Below are 19,170 nucleotides of genomic sequence, written 5' to 3' on the forward strand. Positions count from 1 at the left end.
ATCCATGGCCATTGGTTACACTGGCTGGGCTGATGGGAGTTACAGTCCCACAACATTCAGAAGGCACTACGTTGGCTACACCTGCTGTAGAGCCTCAGTACCCTGAATTATTAACCTTTCGGAGTCCATAATTCAAGCAACCTTCTTTCCTATGTGGCCTGAAGTAAATGGCTTGTCTTTCAGACATAAAATTGAAAGGGGGTGGGGGGAAAGAGAGAGAGAGAAGAGAGAAAAGAATATGAAAGAGAGACTGTCTTAGAGACCAATGTGTGTGAAAGCTGGGTGCCAAAACAAACAGCCTTTTCTTATTTGTCCATTGATTTATTCGCAGGGAGGATATATTGTAAGGCCTCAACAGTGAACAGTTCACTCCCTTTGCACCAGGAAGAAATGTCTGCAGTGCCTCGTGCCAAGAAACAGCAAAGAAACAGCCGCTGCTCACCACCCTCAGATGAGGACCTCTCTATACTTTTATGTTTAATGATTGTTTCCTGGCAGGGAGCAAGGCTGGGGAAGGGAAGAGGACCAGATCTGGCAGAAAGCCTTTTGAACCAAGCCCATTTCATGGTTGTGGACAGTTAAAGCCATACTGGAAAACAAAACACGTCCCAGGATATGCCTACTGGAAACCTATGGTTATCTGTTGCTTTGAGTTTGTTTTCCCACCTTCAAATATAGGCATTTTGTATACAAAATAATAAATAAGTGCAAGTCTTTTGTCAACCTTTTCAGACTCAACAGAAAAGGTATTGGGACCCACAAAATCACTTGAATCCTATTCATGTTTATTTGGAGCACAGGCCTGCTGTGTTCAGTGTAGGTTCACTCGGAGCCAAGCATAAATTAAGGCTGCAGTCGTAGGGTTGTAACCAACTAAGTTCTATTCGGGGCAGACCCATTGAAATTAATGGACCTACTATTTTCAACAGGTCTGTTCAGAGTAGGATTCACATTGGCAGCAATAAATAATAAAATAAAATAAAATAAAATAAAATAAAATAAAATAAAATAAAATAAAATAAAATACTACCATCTTTGTAAGGAAAAAAAACTTACAACAAAATCCACAGCAAGCTGACACAACAACAGATATGTGATAACTCAGGATCCCGGAAAAGTCCTCCAAAAGCTCATTAAATTTTTTATAGATATGTCTGCATAAATATATATAAAGTAAAATAAAAGGTATGCCTGTCTACCCCTTGTGCATGTGTCTGTCTTCTCTCTTTCTCCCTTGAAAACCCTAGAAAGATGGAAGGAAGGGTGCCGCTTCCACTCGTGTGGCCCTAGGCTGGAAAAGTATGATCCACTTGAGGGTCGGAACAAGGTAGTTTTACACCAATGAAGTAATCAACAACAACAACAACAACAAAATCATGGCTGACCTGGAGAAAAGAGTGGGCAAAAGGAATCAATGGGGCGCTGCCTCTAGAGATTTCTTACAATGGGCAGAGTTCTCCAGGGCAAACTGAGCGATCCAAAGCTCAGCCTGCCTCTGAAGCCCAGTATTGCTGGTTATACCTGGATGGATAATGCATCTTGTAGTTTTCATGCCCTGGAAATATGTCTTCAGATGAACAACAAGCAGCTCAACAAAACATCAGGGAAGTATTTCTTCAAAATTACCTACCTTTAGTTGCTGCAGGGGAGAACAGCTTCTCTGAGCCTTCAGAAGCCTGAAAAGAACAAAAGAAAGAGGGTTAACTAAATGAGAGTTTATGATTTCCCAACAGCAATAAGAAAACAAATCAGTCTGAGGTCGAAGACTGCAGTTATGTGTCACACCTGGAGGGTGCAATGTTGTGCCATTAAAAAAAGAACCAAGGATGGAGAAGCTGGTGAGGAGAGGAAGCTTGTGAAAACTGGGCCCTGATCTCTTATCTTTCCTATCCATTGAGGCAACCATGCAACACATAAGCTATATTCAATTATTCTTCCCACTGAAAGCACAAGGTATCGAGATGGATCCTTATCTCTTGTTGAATAAGGAAGGACAGAACTGGGAGTGGCAGAGATATAGAAAAAAAGAGGCCTATATTGTACCAAAACACAGGCCCTCTCATTTCTTCCCTCACCACTCTGCTTAGCAGATTTATTAACAAAGCTGCTTTCTCCCATTTATATCCAGGCTGTATTCTGCTTTTTGAACTCCAGCCATGCTGTAACTTCTGCCCTGGGAAGTAGTTAAGAAATCCAATTAACCTAAACCTTGTAAACAGCTTCATGGTAATCAGGGGCACTGGGTTTCAGCCAGGATAATAGCAGCACGCACTGTTTAAAAAAAAAAAAAGGGGAAAAAAAGGAAAATCCATGTACATAAAGGTTTTCTTAAATAAAATCTTTCAAGGGTTCTTTCCACTCCATGAAACAAGAAAAGTTCATGGGGCAAATATAAAGGCTAAATAGTCATTATTTTGGGGTTCTGATATTTATTCAATTTTAAATTACTCAGTTAACTGAATTTTAATTCCCTAAAAAGGGACCCCAGATTAACTGGCCGGTGTATTTAAATTATTTTTAATAGTTGCCCTTATAACAACTTCAGATGGCAAGTTCCGTGTGGCAGTGGGGAATACCATTTGATGATAAGCCACCATCTAAAAGCCAAGAAAGCGTATTTTCTTTAGAACTGTTAGTTTCTCACTCAAAAGCAAATTTGACCTACTGGTTGATTAGATGATCAAAACTAATATAAATAATTGACTTAAAATCCCCTGTTTGACAGCCCTGCTTATTTTCAAGGATTGCACTGTACAATACTATTCTGAAATGTGCTGCTGAAAGAGGGTAATTGAGGGTAGCCTGAAAGAGGGTAACAGAGTAGCCTGTGGGTCTTCTGTTTTTACCTAGCGTAGTTGTTAATGTAGTGAAATTCCTTCACAAGACAAAAGTTTTCACCATTCCAAGTGGGCTAGATCCATGATATAAAAGAATGTGCAAGGCTTATTCCCGAGCAAGAGTGAAATTCAAACTTAAGTTGCCATCTGGAAAAGATTAGCAAAGTAATGGAGCGTCCATACCTGCAGCTCTGCTAAGTCAGGGGGCAGGCAAATTGCTGAACCAGCTTGAAGCTGGTATAGCAATCAGGGCCAGATTGGACCTAGTGCAGTCATATGATAGTGGTGGGGCTGGCTCATCCCTTTCCCCGGAAGGCCCCATGTTTTGAGGCCTTCCATAGGCTGCTGTCATGAACAGCACTTCTGTCTACCTCAGGCATAGGCAACCTTCGGCCCTCCAGATGTTTTGGACTACAATTCCCATCATCCCTGACCACTGGTCAGGTAGGGATCATGGGAGTTGTAGGCCAAAACATCTGGAGGGCCGAAGGTTGCCTATGCGTGGTCTACCTGTTCGCTAAGTGGAATGAGGCTGAATTGGCTGAGTGACAATGGCATCACTCGGTGGCCAGAGGTTGCAGGTCCATGCAATCCAAACCCTCCTCCCCAAGATGGCACAGAGAGGGTTTAGATTGCAGTGCTAATGTGTTAAAGACTGCAGCCTGTGTGTCTAACAGGAAGGAGATGAGATCTGCTTTTTTTTTTAATTCAACTCATGGCTGAGCTAAGTTGATTTTCTTTCCAACATCATTGATTTTATTCTGCCCCTCCTCGGAAAGCTTGCATTATTAAGTGTCTCGTGAATTGTACTGCAACACTGCATATTTCATAGCCAGAGATTTCAGAAGCAAAATTTAAAAAAAACCCAGAGAAACATAACCAGACTTGCTAGAACGCTGGGCCCTGACCCAAAAGGATCACCGGAATCAATGGGAGCTTATTTTTCCTTGCTTCAATGGCCTTTGGGCTGGGCCTTTTACAGGCAGTAAAAAAAGAATATTCTCTATCAAGAGTTACTTCTGAGTGACAAGGGCTTACAAGCGGCAGGATCTTACTGAATGCAGCTGCCTTTGAGAGAGAGAGAGAGAGGAGGAAAAACAACCAGTGGATGATGAGGCAGAACCCAGAAGATAAAGAACTGTTTAGCCATACATTTCCCCCAAAGGTTGCCTCTGGTCATTGAACAAAATAACCCATGAAATCCTTTGGGAGATGGAGCATCTCTTGTGGATGCAATTCTGCTTCGGGGTTATTATGTTTAAATCATCTTTTGCAGCAGAAGTGAAACAAAGGTCAGTCGCCATTCCTAGCCAAGCTTTTGGTTATTTATTTACTGCAGACCAGCCCTGTGATGCTGACAAGCATATTAAAAAGGCTCCTGACAATTCACTTTTCCCATTCCCTGTAAAAAAACAAAACCTCAAATGCCCCCATCTACCCAACCAACTTATTTCTTTATCAACAAACTAAGGAGCAAACATATAGTGTCGTGTCCAGCTGAGTCCTACTGAAATTAATAGACCCAAGTTAGTCATGTGCATTAATTTAAATGGATCTACTCTGAGTAGGATTAACAACGGTTGCAACCTACAGCATCTAAATCCTTAAAACAATGAGTTTTCTTCTAGATCTTCTAGATGCCCCTTATTTTGGGGGTACAGGCAAACACCTTCCAGACACTAGACTGACTGGTGCTGAATTTAAATCCCAGGCTAAAGGGGGCCAAATACAATCAAATCACAAACACTCTTTTTGCTGTGCCAACCTCACCCATCATCACCCCAGTACCTGCCCCACAGACAATCCAACTTCTCCTGCTAATTCAGTACCAGGTCAAAAGCTTAATATCAATTTTACATTGTGTGTATAGACTGTTTTAAAACTTGAACATGCTTATTATTTACAGCTGCATCCAGAATACTAGCAAGAAGAGACAGAACAGGGTAGGGCAGAAAGTAGACTGGGTTCTACCCCCAAATTATTACTTCACCCCCAAATTATATTGCTGAAATGAAGGAAGTGGTGTTTGCATGTGTGCAACTAGGATTGCCTTTTTCTGTGGAAGGACAGGCACTCAGTTCGGCCCTGGTACTCAAAACAAATTCCTGGGATCAGAATTATTTAATCCTAAATGCATATATTTGTACCTGTCTCCAGTTAGTGTATCTCAGGATTCCAGTCAAAAAAACCAAGAAGATCTACTGCCTCTGTTAGCAGCAATCTAGATTCACTTAACTTGATAATGAACTGCATTACACAAGTCACACAACAGCTCAGTTCTTGCAGATGTCCCAGTTCCCTTCCCCATTTGCACTGCATGCAAGGGACTCTTGCAAATTTGCAGCAACCATGAATTATTTTATTGCACTGTATCACAGCGTCCTGCCTTCCTTCTGTGGAAGGACAACAACATGGAGTTAACTGCATAATCAATATACCATAGTGTCACTGAATTTTCATATCTGACTCAACTGTGTGTGCGCGTGCATGCGCATGAGTGTTCTTGTATGATTGTGCACAACACTGGTAGCCTTCAGTTCCAATTGTGTTACTTGATTGTGTGTGTGTGATTTATCAATCTACTGAAACTGTTTAATTGTTCAGTGCATAATGCAGAATGAAACAACATCAATAAACCTTACCCTCTGAACCTTGGATAAAGGACCAAAAGGGACATGGGGAGGGATATTTAAAGAAGAAGAATATACAAAAACTAAAGGCTCGGCTCAGTCAATAACTGCAGTGTCCAATACAAAGGATTTTCACCCACATATATACTAACAATGAAGTTAAGCTCCTGCACAAAAATCTGTCCCCAGAACAATACCGATTTCACCACATTTAACACACAGTGTCCATGGTAAGTCTTTGATATTGCTAATGTAGGCAATGTATTTTGTGATGCCTTCAACAGGCCTACATGAAAGCATCACATTATGATTACACATAAATCCAAATATTGTTCGCTTACCAAAACTGAAACCCTATGTCGTGTAATACATGTGCAGAGGGGGCAGACAATAGCTTTACTATTTTACTTTTTTAAAAGAAGAAACTGAGCCAGATGCGAACTCCTAAACAGGAAGCTGAATTCACACATCATGCTAAACCATGGTAGTGCAACATGCATAAGCAGAAATGAGCTGGAGTAGATTGTGTGCGCCTGCACTCCCCATGCCCCCTCATTTGCTTCTGCTTTACATTAACCACTGTTTGCATGTTGTCAGGACCAGGAATCATTGTTAATATTAAGTATAGTCAGTTTCAATAAGCTACTGTTAGTGGTTGGCTGCCTTGAAACTAACCATAGTTAATCACAGTTTATCCTGCCAGATAATATAACAAACTACAGTTAACTAAAACAAAGAGCAGAAGCTTCTAAATTTACTTTCAGCCCCATGCTCTATACACCAGATCCAAAGGAAGGTATTTTTCATGAAAACTGTCATCTTTGTTAAAGGGCAGGAGGGGAAACTTTTCTTTCCTGGATTTTTTTTAAGGGTTGAATTTTCTTTTTTGTAGAAAGAACAGACAAGATGGAATGGGACACACTTGAAGGCAACAAAAGACAGCCTTCAAGGTAGCTCTGCACCAAATAATGAAGAACTTTTAAAAAGGCACACACAAAAATCCACATTCTAGCTTACTTTCAAAGGGTTTGGAGGCTTGCCACATATTCTTATTCCCAATCTTTTTTAAAGTTTGTTTCCCAGAAGGGCCAACAACTTCAATTCACTGCTTTTATGTTCTGGCCACATCTTCTGACTGTTCTTACTTCCCACACAGCAAGCAGTCACCTACATAGAAGACTCAGCTCCAAAACGGACTGGAAATGCTAGGAATTAGATCCATGTGTCTATCCATTTTTCCTTCTTGGGAAATATAAAGCTCTCATGGGACCCTGCTCTTCCCAAGGTAAATACAACAAACTGAACCCTCTATGTTATGTGATTTTCAACTGCCTCTAACAGCTGAAATAGTATCACAATTGAAATAGTGTTTGCTTTAATAAAGCATAGAGGAAACCATGAACTAGGAAACACACTCATTTTTTTCATAAGGATAAGTACACCGGGGTATAACAGAAGCCTAGTCTGCACATAACACTAAGTCACGTTTGCTTGTTTTTAAACAAACCATGTGTTGCCCCAAAAACAAACCATGGTTTGTTTCTCCAAAGCTCTTGCCTCGTGCCTATGTAAATTAGTAAGTGGCCAAAAAAACATGTTTATAGAAGGGGGCTGAGTTAGAGCATACTGCTAAGACATAGTCAAATAAACCAAGATTACAACATAAATAGCTTCAGATAGTGTTTGTTAGCAGATGACAAACTGCTGGGCAGGGTTCAGATGACGAAACAAGCCATGGTTGAATAAACCATAGTTGAATAAACCATGTGTGAATCAGCCCAGAGTTTCTAGCTCATTTCTCTTGATTAAATCTAACAGCGGGCAGATGAAAAGTGTAGCCTTGTGACAAATTAACAATTATAGACTCCCAAAACAACTACCAGAGGCAGTGAAGGACAATGTTTTTCCTCTTTCCTTAAGCAACAAGCATTCTACAGATAAGAATGACCTTCAATCATATGCTGCTATTATTTAGTTTGTTTCTTTACATGCATCTCAAGATGACGTGCAAAATGCAATAAAACGATTTTAAAACCAACAAACAGCAAATAAAAAACAATACCAAGTAGACACCCGTGGAAGGGACCTAATCATTCAGCTAGGAAGGCTAGTTTGTGCAAAAATATATTCAATTGTTTCTGGAAATTGCAGATAGTGGGTGCTTGTTTATCAAATGCTGCTCCACAGAACGGGGGCAGCCACACTAAAAGCCCGGCTCAAAGAGAGGTGAAAGCTGCAGAGGCAACAGCTAAGGAGCCAGATTGAGTTCAAGGCTCTGAGTTGGCAGCTGGAAGGGGGTGATTTGGAATAAGGAAGAAATAAGCTAGAAGCGCTGCGCCCATCTTTTACCCACTGCAAATGGTCCTCTCCTGAACAGGCCTTTCCTGAATGAACAAAGGCTGTCAAAGATAGGTCATGTACATTTTGCATCGAACTCAAGATTGGACATGCCAACTTACAGTGTTTTCCCACAGGTCAGACTGGCTAATTAGGATCCTATCTTCCCTGTGGAGCACAGCTTGGCTCACCCACTTGAGTCATCTGGAATCATTTGCCATGTTTATTGCTCTCTGCTAACAGCATGGATAAAATCTGAATTGTGTCTGTAGGTTAATGGAAGAAGAGACTTGACTCAATGGATAGTAGGATTCAGTGTCCCTGGTAAAACGACAGTTGTGCAGAAGCTCCTTCTGGTTGTACAGGGGGGAAAAACTGGCTGCTCCCCACACCTCTTACCATAAAAATTTAAGCAGTGTACGCACTATATCTTCACAGCATACTGAAACACATTCTTACGCTCAAAGAATTCTGGGCATTGTAGTCTACCCCTCATCAAGATCCAATTGCCAGCAACCCTTAACAAACTACACTGCACATAATTATTTAAGGGAAGGAAATGTGTTTTAAAGGTATATTATGTACACTGTCTTGGTTTTGAACACATCCACATTTTTCTGCAATATTTAACCATCCTGATGATGACAACTTTTATCAACCCTGTTTAAAACTACAGTAAGAACAACCAGAACAGCACATTTAAAAGCTGCATCAAGTATGTAAAGGAAATAAATTAAACTGCCCTACATAGCAAATACCCCCAAAAAACCCTAAACGCTTTGAAAGACCGTAAGAACTAATGAGAAAAAGCATATGAGAGGAACAATAAAAATGGAATGAAAGGGGGGAAGAAGACAAGAAAATGGGATTAAGGAAGAAAGATGACTGACGAATACTTATTATTATAATTTTTAGCAATTCTGGTATGTTTGCCATGCTTTCATATAGCAGTTAAACAGCCCTCCACAAACACTTTAAAAGCACTCTTCAGCACAATGAAAACAACTTGTTTCCTATTTATATTTTAAGTGCCACAAATAGACAACATAAATCCCCCCACCCGTCCTCAAAGAGTCCACTCTACAGAATGCAGTGCAAGAGCACTGCTGGGATAAACAGTACCTGCAATTCTGGAGCTAAGGCAGCCGCCCAGATATCCCCTCCTCCTCTTAAGCCGCAAGCAACAGTCTGCCTGACCTGGTGCCCTGGGGGAACAACAGGATGTCTGACCTACAAGCATGGCTGTTATCATAGCCTCACGACAGAGGCCCTTTGCATTCCCATTCTCTTCCCTAGAGAGCTGCCTACAAGGCCCACGGCTTGGCTTACCCTTTCCTTCCATTAGCCCTGCTTTCGTGATTCAGCTTCTGCTCAGAGGCTTGCGGCCTCTTGGAAGATGTTGCTTCCATTTCCTCACCTTCCCCTCCATCTTCTTCAGCAAGTGAATTAAAAATGTGTTCTTTCTTCTTCTTTTAAACAGGCAGCGGAGGCCTCTTCAGCTATGAATGCTCCCCTTCAGCTTGGTCCTGCTGACAGCATCCAGGGAGGAACGGTCCCAGCTGTGTCTATTAAACACGGCCAAAAAGACCTTACAACACAACTTTGTGCATCCTTGTTTATTTCAAATCAAAATACCAGCCCGAAATTTCTCAGCAGCTACTATATTAGGGACAACTTACATAAACACTTGGGTTACCATATTTTCACACCCCAATTCCTGCCTACCTTTACGGCCTTATTGGCCCTTTTAACAAGCAAAGTTGGTTGTGATTCGTTTCTCATCCACTTACACAGTTCTGAAAGAGGCCATTGTTACTCTCATTTCACGAGTGGTGAAAACTGTGTCTCCCTATATCTGTGCTGCTAATTCTTCCTGCCTAAGCGGAAAACGCAATAGTTGTCCCTATTGAAATTCATTTTGTTAAGTTTTTGCCCAGTTCTCCAATTTGTTAAGCTCATCTTGAATCCCGATTCTGTCACCTAAAACATTAGCTACCCCTCCCAGTTTGGTGTCATCTGCAAATTTTATGAGCATCCTCTCAATTCCTTCGTGCAAGTTGTTCATAAAAATGTTATAAACAACAGGCCCAGGACACAACCATGCAGTGCCCCACTTTTTCCCAAGATGATAAGGAACCCTTAGTGAGCAGTCTTTGGGTTGGGCCAGTCAACCAGCTACAAATCCACCTAACAGCTACATTGTCTGGCCCAAAGTTTACCAGCTTCTCTGCAAGGATATCATGGAGAACTTTGTCAAAAGCCTTACTGAAATCAAGATACACCATGTCCACAGCATTTCCCCAATCCACCAAGCTTGTAACTTTAACAAAAAGGAATGAGATTCATCTGGCATGCCCCGTTTTTGAAAAACCCATGCTGGGTCTTAATAACCACAGCATCCTTTTCCAAGTGCTTGCAGACATGAGAGGTTTGCATGGAATTGTCCCCCAGGAAAACTGCCCAGGTTATCGCTATCAGCAAAACAAAAGTCGAAGAGCCTGGCTTTTCTTTCGACTTGTGCGCTACCTTTATAACAGGTTGCCCTGAGGTGGTTTCTCCTCCTCCCTGCTATAACATTCAAGACCTCTTACCATGGGACTCTGCTCTCATTCTTTTAAACCATTTTCCTGATGTTTTGACTATTTTAAGTATTGTTTGGCTTTAATGGGTTTGTTTTATTGCACATTTTAATAGTGAATGCTCATTTTAATGTTTTGATGGAACTGTTAATTGTGTATTTTAATTGCCGCTTTATCATCTAAGTGATGAATAAAGTAAACAGCAACAATAATATATGGAGCTAAGTATCCCCACCTCAGCCAGCAGTTACCATTTTTAGACTGTAAATTCATTGAGGGCAGGGAACACATTGATGTTACTAAATAAATAAATACGGGATGTGAAAGAGAGGTAGAAATTGGCAAAGATGTGACAGAGCAAAGGCACACAGTAATAGAATGTAAATATTATATTCTCTCTCTCTCTCTCTCTCTCACACACACACACACAGAGAGAGAGAGAGAGAGAGAGAGGGGAATGCTGTTTGAGGCAGGATAACTATGGCAAAAGCACACTTCAATCACATGAGACTAGGGACATTTACAGAGAGGACTTGATTACCTCAGAAATGGCGGCGCAAATTTGATTTGTGGTAGCCAAATACACCAGAAAAGGACCACAAAGACAATTTTGCTGTATTTAGGTTAACCATGGCTGTGGGGCAAGAAGCAGCAGGGCCACATGACCTACTATCCATAATATTACCATTGAGTGAAGAGCAAACTGAGGTTTCTGTACTTTTCATAGGCATTCAAATTTCCAGAATGTTATCCCTACAATGTTATGGGAAGCAAAGAACTATATCCATTTCAGAAGCCCACCCTGAACCAGCACCAACCAAGTACATGCCCCACATTCTGTACAAGTGAATCACAATGGCTCACAATATGTTACATCCCTCTTCTGCTTGGCACTAATTTTATTTATCAGGCCGCCATTTGCTGTGCTTTGCCTCTTTCCCTGACAAAGAATATGACAGATCATCAGAAGAAAAGCCTGCAGCCTTAGCGGTGTAACAGACTGGTTTGCTCCTTTCCCTCTCCTACCCAACTCTGTTTCTAGCAGGCAATTACCATGTGTGTAAATATTTTTGAAGGGAGAATATTTCAAAGAAAGCCGGGGTTTTGGATCTCTTCTTGTGTAGATAGATCTCTGTAGCTGGATGCCAAGCTGATGTCAAAGACTACAATTACTGAGGCAGCCCCAATAAAGGTTTACTTTGGCAACTGTGGCAGACCTGTACAATTTTCGCTGTTAATTTTATCCCATTAAAATATTAGCCTACACTGTATTGACATCTCGCTATAAATGGGCCAGGTCACGTTATTCCCCAACCATCCTTCCCTTTTAGGTATTTTGCCTTTGCCCCCTGCCAGAGTCTGCACACATCCTTCCCACATAACCCTGCTGAGAGTGTCAGGTTGTGACCCAACTCGGCTGGATCCAAGTCAAGGGAGGACACAGCAGCAGCAGTTCTTGGATATGTTGAGAGAGAGGGAGGGAGGCTGCCGGGTAGATGGAAAGAACACAGCTGAACTTCAGAGCCACCGAGGAAAAGAAAAGAAGCAACAGGGTCAAGAGTTTAAATTGTGACAGCTGGATCAAGACTATCTGAAAGTTATAGCCACTGTCCCTTAACAGTCATGTGTGTACAACTGACTGCGGGTCAATCAGGGGCATGGCCAACTTTGGGGTGTATGTATGTGTCACCATCATTAGGCACCTGCCGAGGCTCACACATCCTTGGGGGGGCACTGCTGACGCCCCTGAGCAGGGCTGGATTTACGTATAAGCTAAACAAGCTATAGCTTAGGGCCCCACTCTCTTGGGGGGGATTAAAGGGGGGGAACTGGATGTATGACTAAACAACAACAACAACAACAACATTTCCAATATATAAGATTAAAGACAAATAAAATAAAACCTACATACAGCAACAGGAGAACAGCCTTTACCAAAGGTGTCATGGGCTTTGAAGACACTCGAACTCAGGGCGCAAGGGAGAAACGTGCTAAGAGGAAGGCACGCTTGGCAAATCCACACCGTGATCAACTCCCTCCTGGAAACTAATTTCCCCACTGTGGAAGGATGTGTGGATACAGAATTGGCCTCCACAGTCACTTACGGAATCATTGTTAAAACCGTGTTTATGGAAGACAATCTTACTCGGCTATGAGTGATCACCAAAGAAGAATATTCAACACAAAAAAACAGTGACAATTTGTTGTTGACAAAGGACAGCTGGACATATAAAGGGCCCCATTACCTTCAGTAGCTTAGGGCCTCATAAAACCTAAATCCAGCCCTGCCCCTGAGCCTCTTGGCTTTGCAGTTCCTTCTTCTTCATGTTGCCACCTCTTCAGATGCCTTCTCTGAACACACAGTGTGACTCTGACCAGAGTGAAAATATGGCGCAGCATCCTTCATTCTCTGTTTGCTCTCTCTGAGCAATTCCTCAGACTGGGCCTAGGGCAGAGGTGGGGAACCTCCAGCCCACAGGGCTAACTGGACCCAGCATGGGTTGCAACTGGGTCTGTGAGGCTGTTTTCCCTAAGCCATGGCCACCTGCACCACATTTGAACATCACTAGGGGAAGAGGGAGTTGCAGTCCAGCATTTGGAGGGCCACCACAGGTTTCTCACAATTGCCCCACACTCTCTCTACTTCTGTCCCCACACTGGCTGCACTCCTTGATCCACAGAGGCAAATCCTTGACTTGTGCCACACAGGGCTGTTGCAAGGTCAAAAGGAGAGACAGGATGTCCTCTTGAGCTCTTTGAAGCAAAGACTGGATATAAATATAGTAAAATGAAGTTGTCATGAAGAAATTATTCAGAACTAGGAGGGCCTCTTTACTGAGGAGTCTATGTCATTGCTCCCACCTCTGCGCAGAGGCAACATTTGTATGAATAAGATCTGCAAAATATTATTGCAGCATTTTGAATATTTATCCTTTCATGCTGAAGCTCTTCAGCTGAACTATCTAGTTGGCTGGGCTGCTATATATTTGCTGGGAAAGCAGAAGGAACAGAAAGTACAGAACTTTATGAACTGTATTGGAAATCTAAACGCTTTGAGGAAGGGAGAAAGAAGGAAGGAAGGAAGGAAGGAAGGAAGGAAGGAAGGAAGGAAGGAAGGAAGGGAGCAGGTAACTGCTGGACAGTGGCTGGAGGGGAGGAAAAGTGGCAGACGGTTGTCTTTCGAATGCTACAGCTACCTTGTATATCATCATATCACGACTTCCATTCTATCTCTCTCTCCCCCCCAACCCCTCTGCACAGGATGGATGTGGACATAAAATCACACCTCGTATCTTCGTTTCTGTCAAGCTGAGTAAGAGTGCAAACGCTGGCACTGACAGAGAATGCCAAACAGGGCTTGGCATGCTACAACAAACTCCCAACTGTGGTCCTTGCCAAGTACCTGCATTTATCATTGTAATGGCCTGCCAGACGGGACTTGGCAAAAGATGAAGAGGAGGAGGGAGGGGAGGAGGAAAGGAAAAGAGCCAGGGCAATGCTGCCAAGCAATTCATTTTAGGCACCTCCTGCTATCGCCGTACCTGCAGGGGAACCTTCATTTCATTTCATCTTTTCCGGCTTATATATAGGAGCACAAAAATCCCGCTCGTCCAGAATCATTTCCCCTAGTGAAAGTGCTGCACCACCAAGCACCAGGAAGACAAGATACTTGTGAAAAATGTCTGAATGCTTTCTCTTTGGCTCTCATCCTTGGCTTGGAAGTGTTTCTGCAATCCCAGAAGGTTTCAAGTGCAACATATACAGATGTACAATGGAAGAATAGCATATAAAGCATCAAGTCCACCTATCGAAATGGCTCTAAATCAGTGCTCAAATTAAGAGGGTTCTCCCCCATTTATCTCCCTTCCTACTAAAATAGCAAGTACTAGTACAGCGGGATTATGTGGCTAAAATTGTAGGGACAGGAGGAGTGTGGCTTTGTAGATTTTATTAACTATTTCATCCCCAATAATCGGAGCACCAGGTACCCTGACTCACTCTTGAATAGCTCAAAAGATTCAGTTTTGAAACGTTGGCCAATATATATAATTGAAGCATAGTTTTGTTTCATATGTATTTGCTGCATGAAAAGAGACATGTGGGACACTGATCTGCATAAATATATACCGCTTTCAGATGCGTGCACATTACAGATATTCACACAACATTACTCCTTGCCGTTCCTGATCTATTTTTCATTTTCCATGTGTACTGCCAACTGGAAAAAGAAATAAATTTCCTGCTAGACAAACCTAGGTTGAATTTCTGGTAAATCTTATTTCTTTTGTATTTTAAAGGAGAGGGAGTGTGTGTGTGTGTGTGTGTGTGTGTGTGTGTGTGTGGGAGAGGGAGAGAGAAAGGGGACAAAATAAAATTTATTTACAGTTTCAATATGCTCAGTGTTATTTGTCTGCTGTACAAAAATGTTGTGTGTGTTGTTATGCAATAGATGCTACATCAGTTCAAAATTAAGTGACACGTTAAGAGTGGGTTCTTTATACTGAATAGTTTGATGTCTTGAAATACAGAAAACACACTCCGCATAATCTTAGCCTGTGCAGGTGCAATGCCCATGTGAGAAGGGTTGGTTCCTTCAGCCCTGTGTTAAATTTTTCTCAGTGCTCTGGTTAGTACTAGGCAGCTGGGTCCAGCTACCATTTATATGAACTGGCTTTTGGAGAGGGGGATTTTAAGTGGAAAAGTGACAGACAGAGGGTACTTAACCTTTTCACTGTCTGTCTGTCTGTTGTTTTTTTTTGTTTTTTTTTTTTGCTCCAAATTGCACTCACCACAAGGTTCCAAATGTGTTTTGAACAATGCCCCAGACAAACACATTAGGCACCCTGCAGGTGGAAAATTCCACTTGAAGGGGGCAAAGGGGAAAAAGTGGGCAGAGAACCCGGTACTCTAAATTCGGCTGCGACTGCTCCTCTGTTTTTTCCCTAGCTGTTCTTGTCACTTTGTCACACGCATTTACATGTAATACGTCATTATCCCCTAAGCCAGCTCATTAAGTGGCTTAACAGCATGATTCTATGCATATTTACTTAGAAGTAAATCCCACTGTGTTCAATGGGGCTTATGTTTGGGTAAGGGTAGTCTTCCAGAACAAGGGTGGTATCAACGTTGGTTTTTTTTACTTCCCTCAAATCCTTCCTTACAACCCATCTTTTCCATTAAGTCTTTGGCACAACTCCTTACTTCTCATCCCCTACGCCTACAGCAACTCAGCCTGTTATTAAGCCTAAGGATGGTGCAATTGCAGGTGCAATTGCCATCTACCCAAATGTTCAGCCCTTGCCCAATGACTTGCAGGTTCTATGCACTTTCAGTGTCCTTTTCATATGGCCAGTGCCAGAGTAGCATTGGCAAGTTCAGCTAAGTTAATTCCACCTATGACTGCTGGGAGCCTTCCAGGAGCTGTGTGGTACCATTCCCATGACAATTTTGCCATCTATATTATTCCCAGGGTTGCGTGTACAAGCTGGAGAAAGGTTGCCAGCTTATTTGAAAGAAAACAACCTCCCCCCTTTAATCTGCAAGTAGTAGCATTAGGTTAGATGCCCAGCATTGGTGGTGGTGGGGAATTGCAGTTATTCTTTATTATGAAAGGGACACGAGTGGCGCTGTGGTCTAAACCACAGAGCCTAGGGCTTCCCAATCAGAAGGTCAGCAGTTCGAACCCCTGCGACGGGGTGAGCTCCCATTGCTCGGTCCCTGCTCCTGCCAACCTAGCAGTTCGAAAGCACGTCAAAGTGCAAGTAGATAAATAGTTACCGCTCCAGTGGGAAGGTAAATGGCGTTTCCGTGCGCTGCTCTGGTTCGCCAGAAGTGGCTCAGTCATGCTGGCCACATGACCCGGAAGCTGTACGCCGGCTCCATCATCTAGTAAAGCGAGATGAGCCCCGCAACCCCAGGGTCGGCCACGACTGGACCTAACGGTCAGGGGTCCCTTTACATTTTTACCTTTTGTGAAAAAAGGAGGGGCTAACCCTTTGAATTTTATGTTTCTAAGCCATTCTACTAGTGTTTTCTGTTTTCCAGCTTGCAATGAAGTACTTTAAAAATGGCAGTAAAAACCCCTGTACTATATCTGCATTAACTACCTCTCTTTTCTATGGAAGTGATCATTCTTTGTTTTCCTCTCCTGATATTATTACCCAACATCTGATAGTGAAAAATAGGCATGCTAACAGCATAATCCTATATACTCAGAAGCAAGTCCCACTTATGTCAATGGAACTGAGTCCCAGGTAAGGGGTACAGGACTGCAAACTGAGTGTACAGCAGCAAGCACAGTTAGGGTAGTTTGCAGCTCCCAGGCTTCCTTGTGACTCAGGCAGAGTGAGGGAGAGCCACTTGAAACCAACAGAGAAGATTGCAGCCAATTTAAAAGGAGAGGGCAGCGGGCAACATCTCAAGGTAAAGCAGGAGTGGTGTTGGAATGGGGAGTGCCAGGTTCATCCCTAATAAAAGACCCTACCCTCTCCTCTCCCTCCTTGTGGTGGTGGTGGTGGTAAGGGGGGAGAAGAGTGAGTCAGCAGCTGCAGCACAAACAGGATGAGTCTGGTGGAATTTACCTGATAGAAGCTAAGCCCAAGAAACAAGGCCCCACTCTCACCTGGTAGCAAATGCTGGGCCTCGTAGCAACCTACTCGGAGACATCAAGCCCCACAAACTTCTTCTCCCTTCCCTGCTCCTGAAGGCACTGCTGTGTTAACTCCCTGTCTCACGGGTCAGAGTTTTACTTGACCGTCTCCCATCAAGTTAGCTTGGCACCCAGCACCCTTTGTCTAGTTTTAGGTACCAGGCATAACCTTTCCTTTTTACCCAGATTTTTGGGTAACCTGTATTTTATTTGTATATGTATGTGTTTTGCTTGGGTTTGTTGTTGTTGATGATGATTGGAATTGATTTTTGTTGTATAAAGAGCAAAATGAAATGAAGTGTGAACAGCTCAAGAAGCTGGCAGTTGGAGCCCCATCTGTGCTCCACGTTTAAAGCAGTATCATGCCACTTTAAACAGCCATGGTTTACGCCAAAGAATCTTGGGAGCTATAGTTTAAGAGTGGTGAGAGGTGTGAGACAAACCCTATTCCCCTCACGGAGTTACAATTCCCAGAGAATAAGGATTGACTGTTAAACCGCTCTGGAGATTGGTAGCAAGAATGCTCGGTATGACTCAGAGGCAGTGTGTCTAGCATGGGAAACTTGGAGAGGGAGCACGAGGGATGGCTGATTCTACTGTTCTCACTTCCAGTCAAACATGCAAAGAGAATCCTTGAGGATGTCCCCCACTGTGAGATCTGAGAGCCCCGATGACCTCTGGAATGCACATGACAGCAGAAACTGTAATCGCTTGCCCTTCTGCTGGGAACATCCAAACTGACTAAAGGGGCATTCTATAACTCAGCAGTCCCTATCATGTGACCATACACTCTAGCTTCTTAGCAGAGGGGATCTCAAGGAAGGCTCCAGTAATTCTTGAAGTGCTGTGCAAGTGCCCTGGAGTCTCACTCTGTGTCCAGGAGTATATGTTACTTCCTTCATCCAGACGCAGAATTAAAAAAAGCAAAGCAATGAACTTTTGCTTGTTCTCCGCTTGCCCCACTAAAATGATTTTATTTTTTGCAGCGGGAGGAGGTTAGTTCACCACCCACCCACCAGTTATTTGCTCCTTTCTACTTCAATGCTCCCAAATATTTTTGGCAGTCTCCCAGGCTAGAGCCTTATCTGTGCCATCCCCCATGGCAGACGTGCAGCAGCTGTTGAGGCTTATCACAGGCTGCCTGTCCACAGAGTTTACAAATTAACACCCTATCGAGGCTCCCCAAAGGCTGATTAATCAGAGAGAGGCAGTCTGAGGGCCTTTATCACGGCAAGCGGCTGCTGGAGAGAAGGAACAAATCTCTCAGGAGGGTGGAGATGCCTTACAAATGAAAGAGACAGCGAGAGAGGCAGAATAGTAAAAGGAGCAGATTTTGTAGAGATAGTAGATGGCAGAGCTAATGGATTGAGGGACAGGGAGAGGGAGGGGACAGTGGGCTAGAGGGCAATGCAAGAACATCATGGCAGTAAAAAAAGAGATAATTAACAACCTAGACCTCATGATTCTAGATGTCTCCCCTGCAAGGCTGCAGCAGCCTTGCTCCAGAGGGCAATTTCTAATATGTTGAACACATTGCTGTGATACACAGAACAATTTTCCTTTATGTGAAATAACTTCTTTTCATGGCGGCTTAAAAAGAGGCCCAATTTAATATAAAGGAGGATAACGCTGAGATGTATATGCAGAAACATCCTTTTGGTTCAGCCAAGTTTGCCCTTCAACAAGCCCTGCATTTTCATATTGCATCCACCTGTTATGCCACAGTGTTATTGATAAGCAGTGTGAATCCATCAAGTCTGATCTAGAGGCTGCTCCATGTTTAAAAAGCCAGTGCTTGTTTAATTTCTACTACAAAAATCAAGGCCTGGGATCAGGACCAGTAAGACATGGTGTTCTTAGTTCCCACCTGAGAAATCAACAGGATGCTCAATGCTCCTACCCCTTCCAGTTTCTAAAAGGTATTCATTGGTGTCACCCATTGACACAGTTTCTAAGAAAATGCTCAGACTCTCTCCTTGCTACTCCAAAGCTGCCAACACTTTCCCATAAGCCAGTGTGCTTCTGGAAGGCCCCCATCTATCCAATTTCTTAAGGAATTTTGGATTCTTGTAGTTGCGATGCATTCCGAGAGGGTTTCCCCCACATACTAAGCTTCCCAAAATAAGTTTCCATAGTAA

The 19,170-nt window shown here is 42.9% G+C and overlaps 1 protein-coding gene across 12 annotated transcripts in view; it reads right to left on the minus strand.

Moving 5' to 3' along the window:
* FBRSL1 (fibrosin like 1) overlaps nt 1-19,170 on the minus strand; it is a 790,067-nt gene that overhangs the window by 88,777 nt on the left and 682,120 nt on the right. For all 12 annotated transcript variants that reach the window (XM_082203023.1, XM_082203022.1, XM_082203027.1 and 9 more), the window contains one exon: nt 1,631-1,676. In XM_082203023.1, the coding sequence (XP_082059149.1) occupies nt 1,631-1,676 (46 nt within the window). The remainder of the gene's footprint in view (nt 1-1,630; nt 1,677-19,170) is intronic.

Source organism: Podarcis vaucheri (genome assembly GCF_965113315.1).
Source record: "Podarcis vaucheri genome assembly, chromosome: 16".
In the NCBI taxonomy this organism is placed as follows: domain Eukaryota; kingdom Metazoa; phylum Chordata; class Lepidosauria; order Squamata; family Lacertidae; genus Podarcis; species Podarcis vaucheri.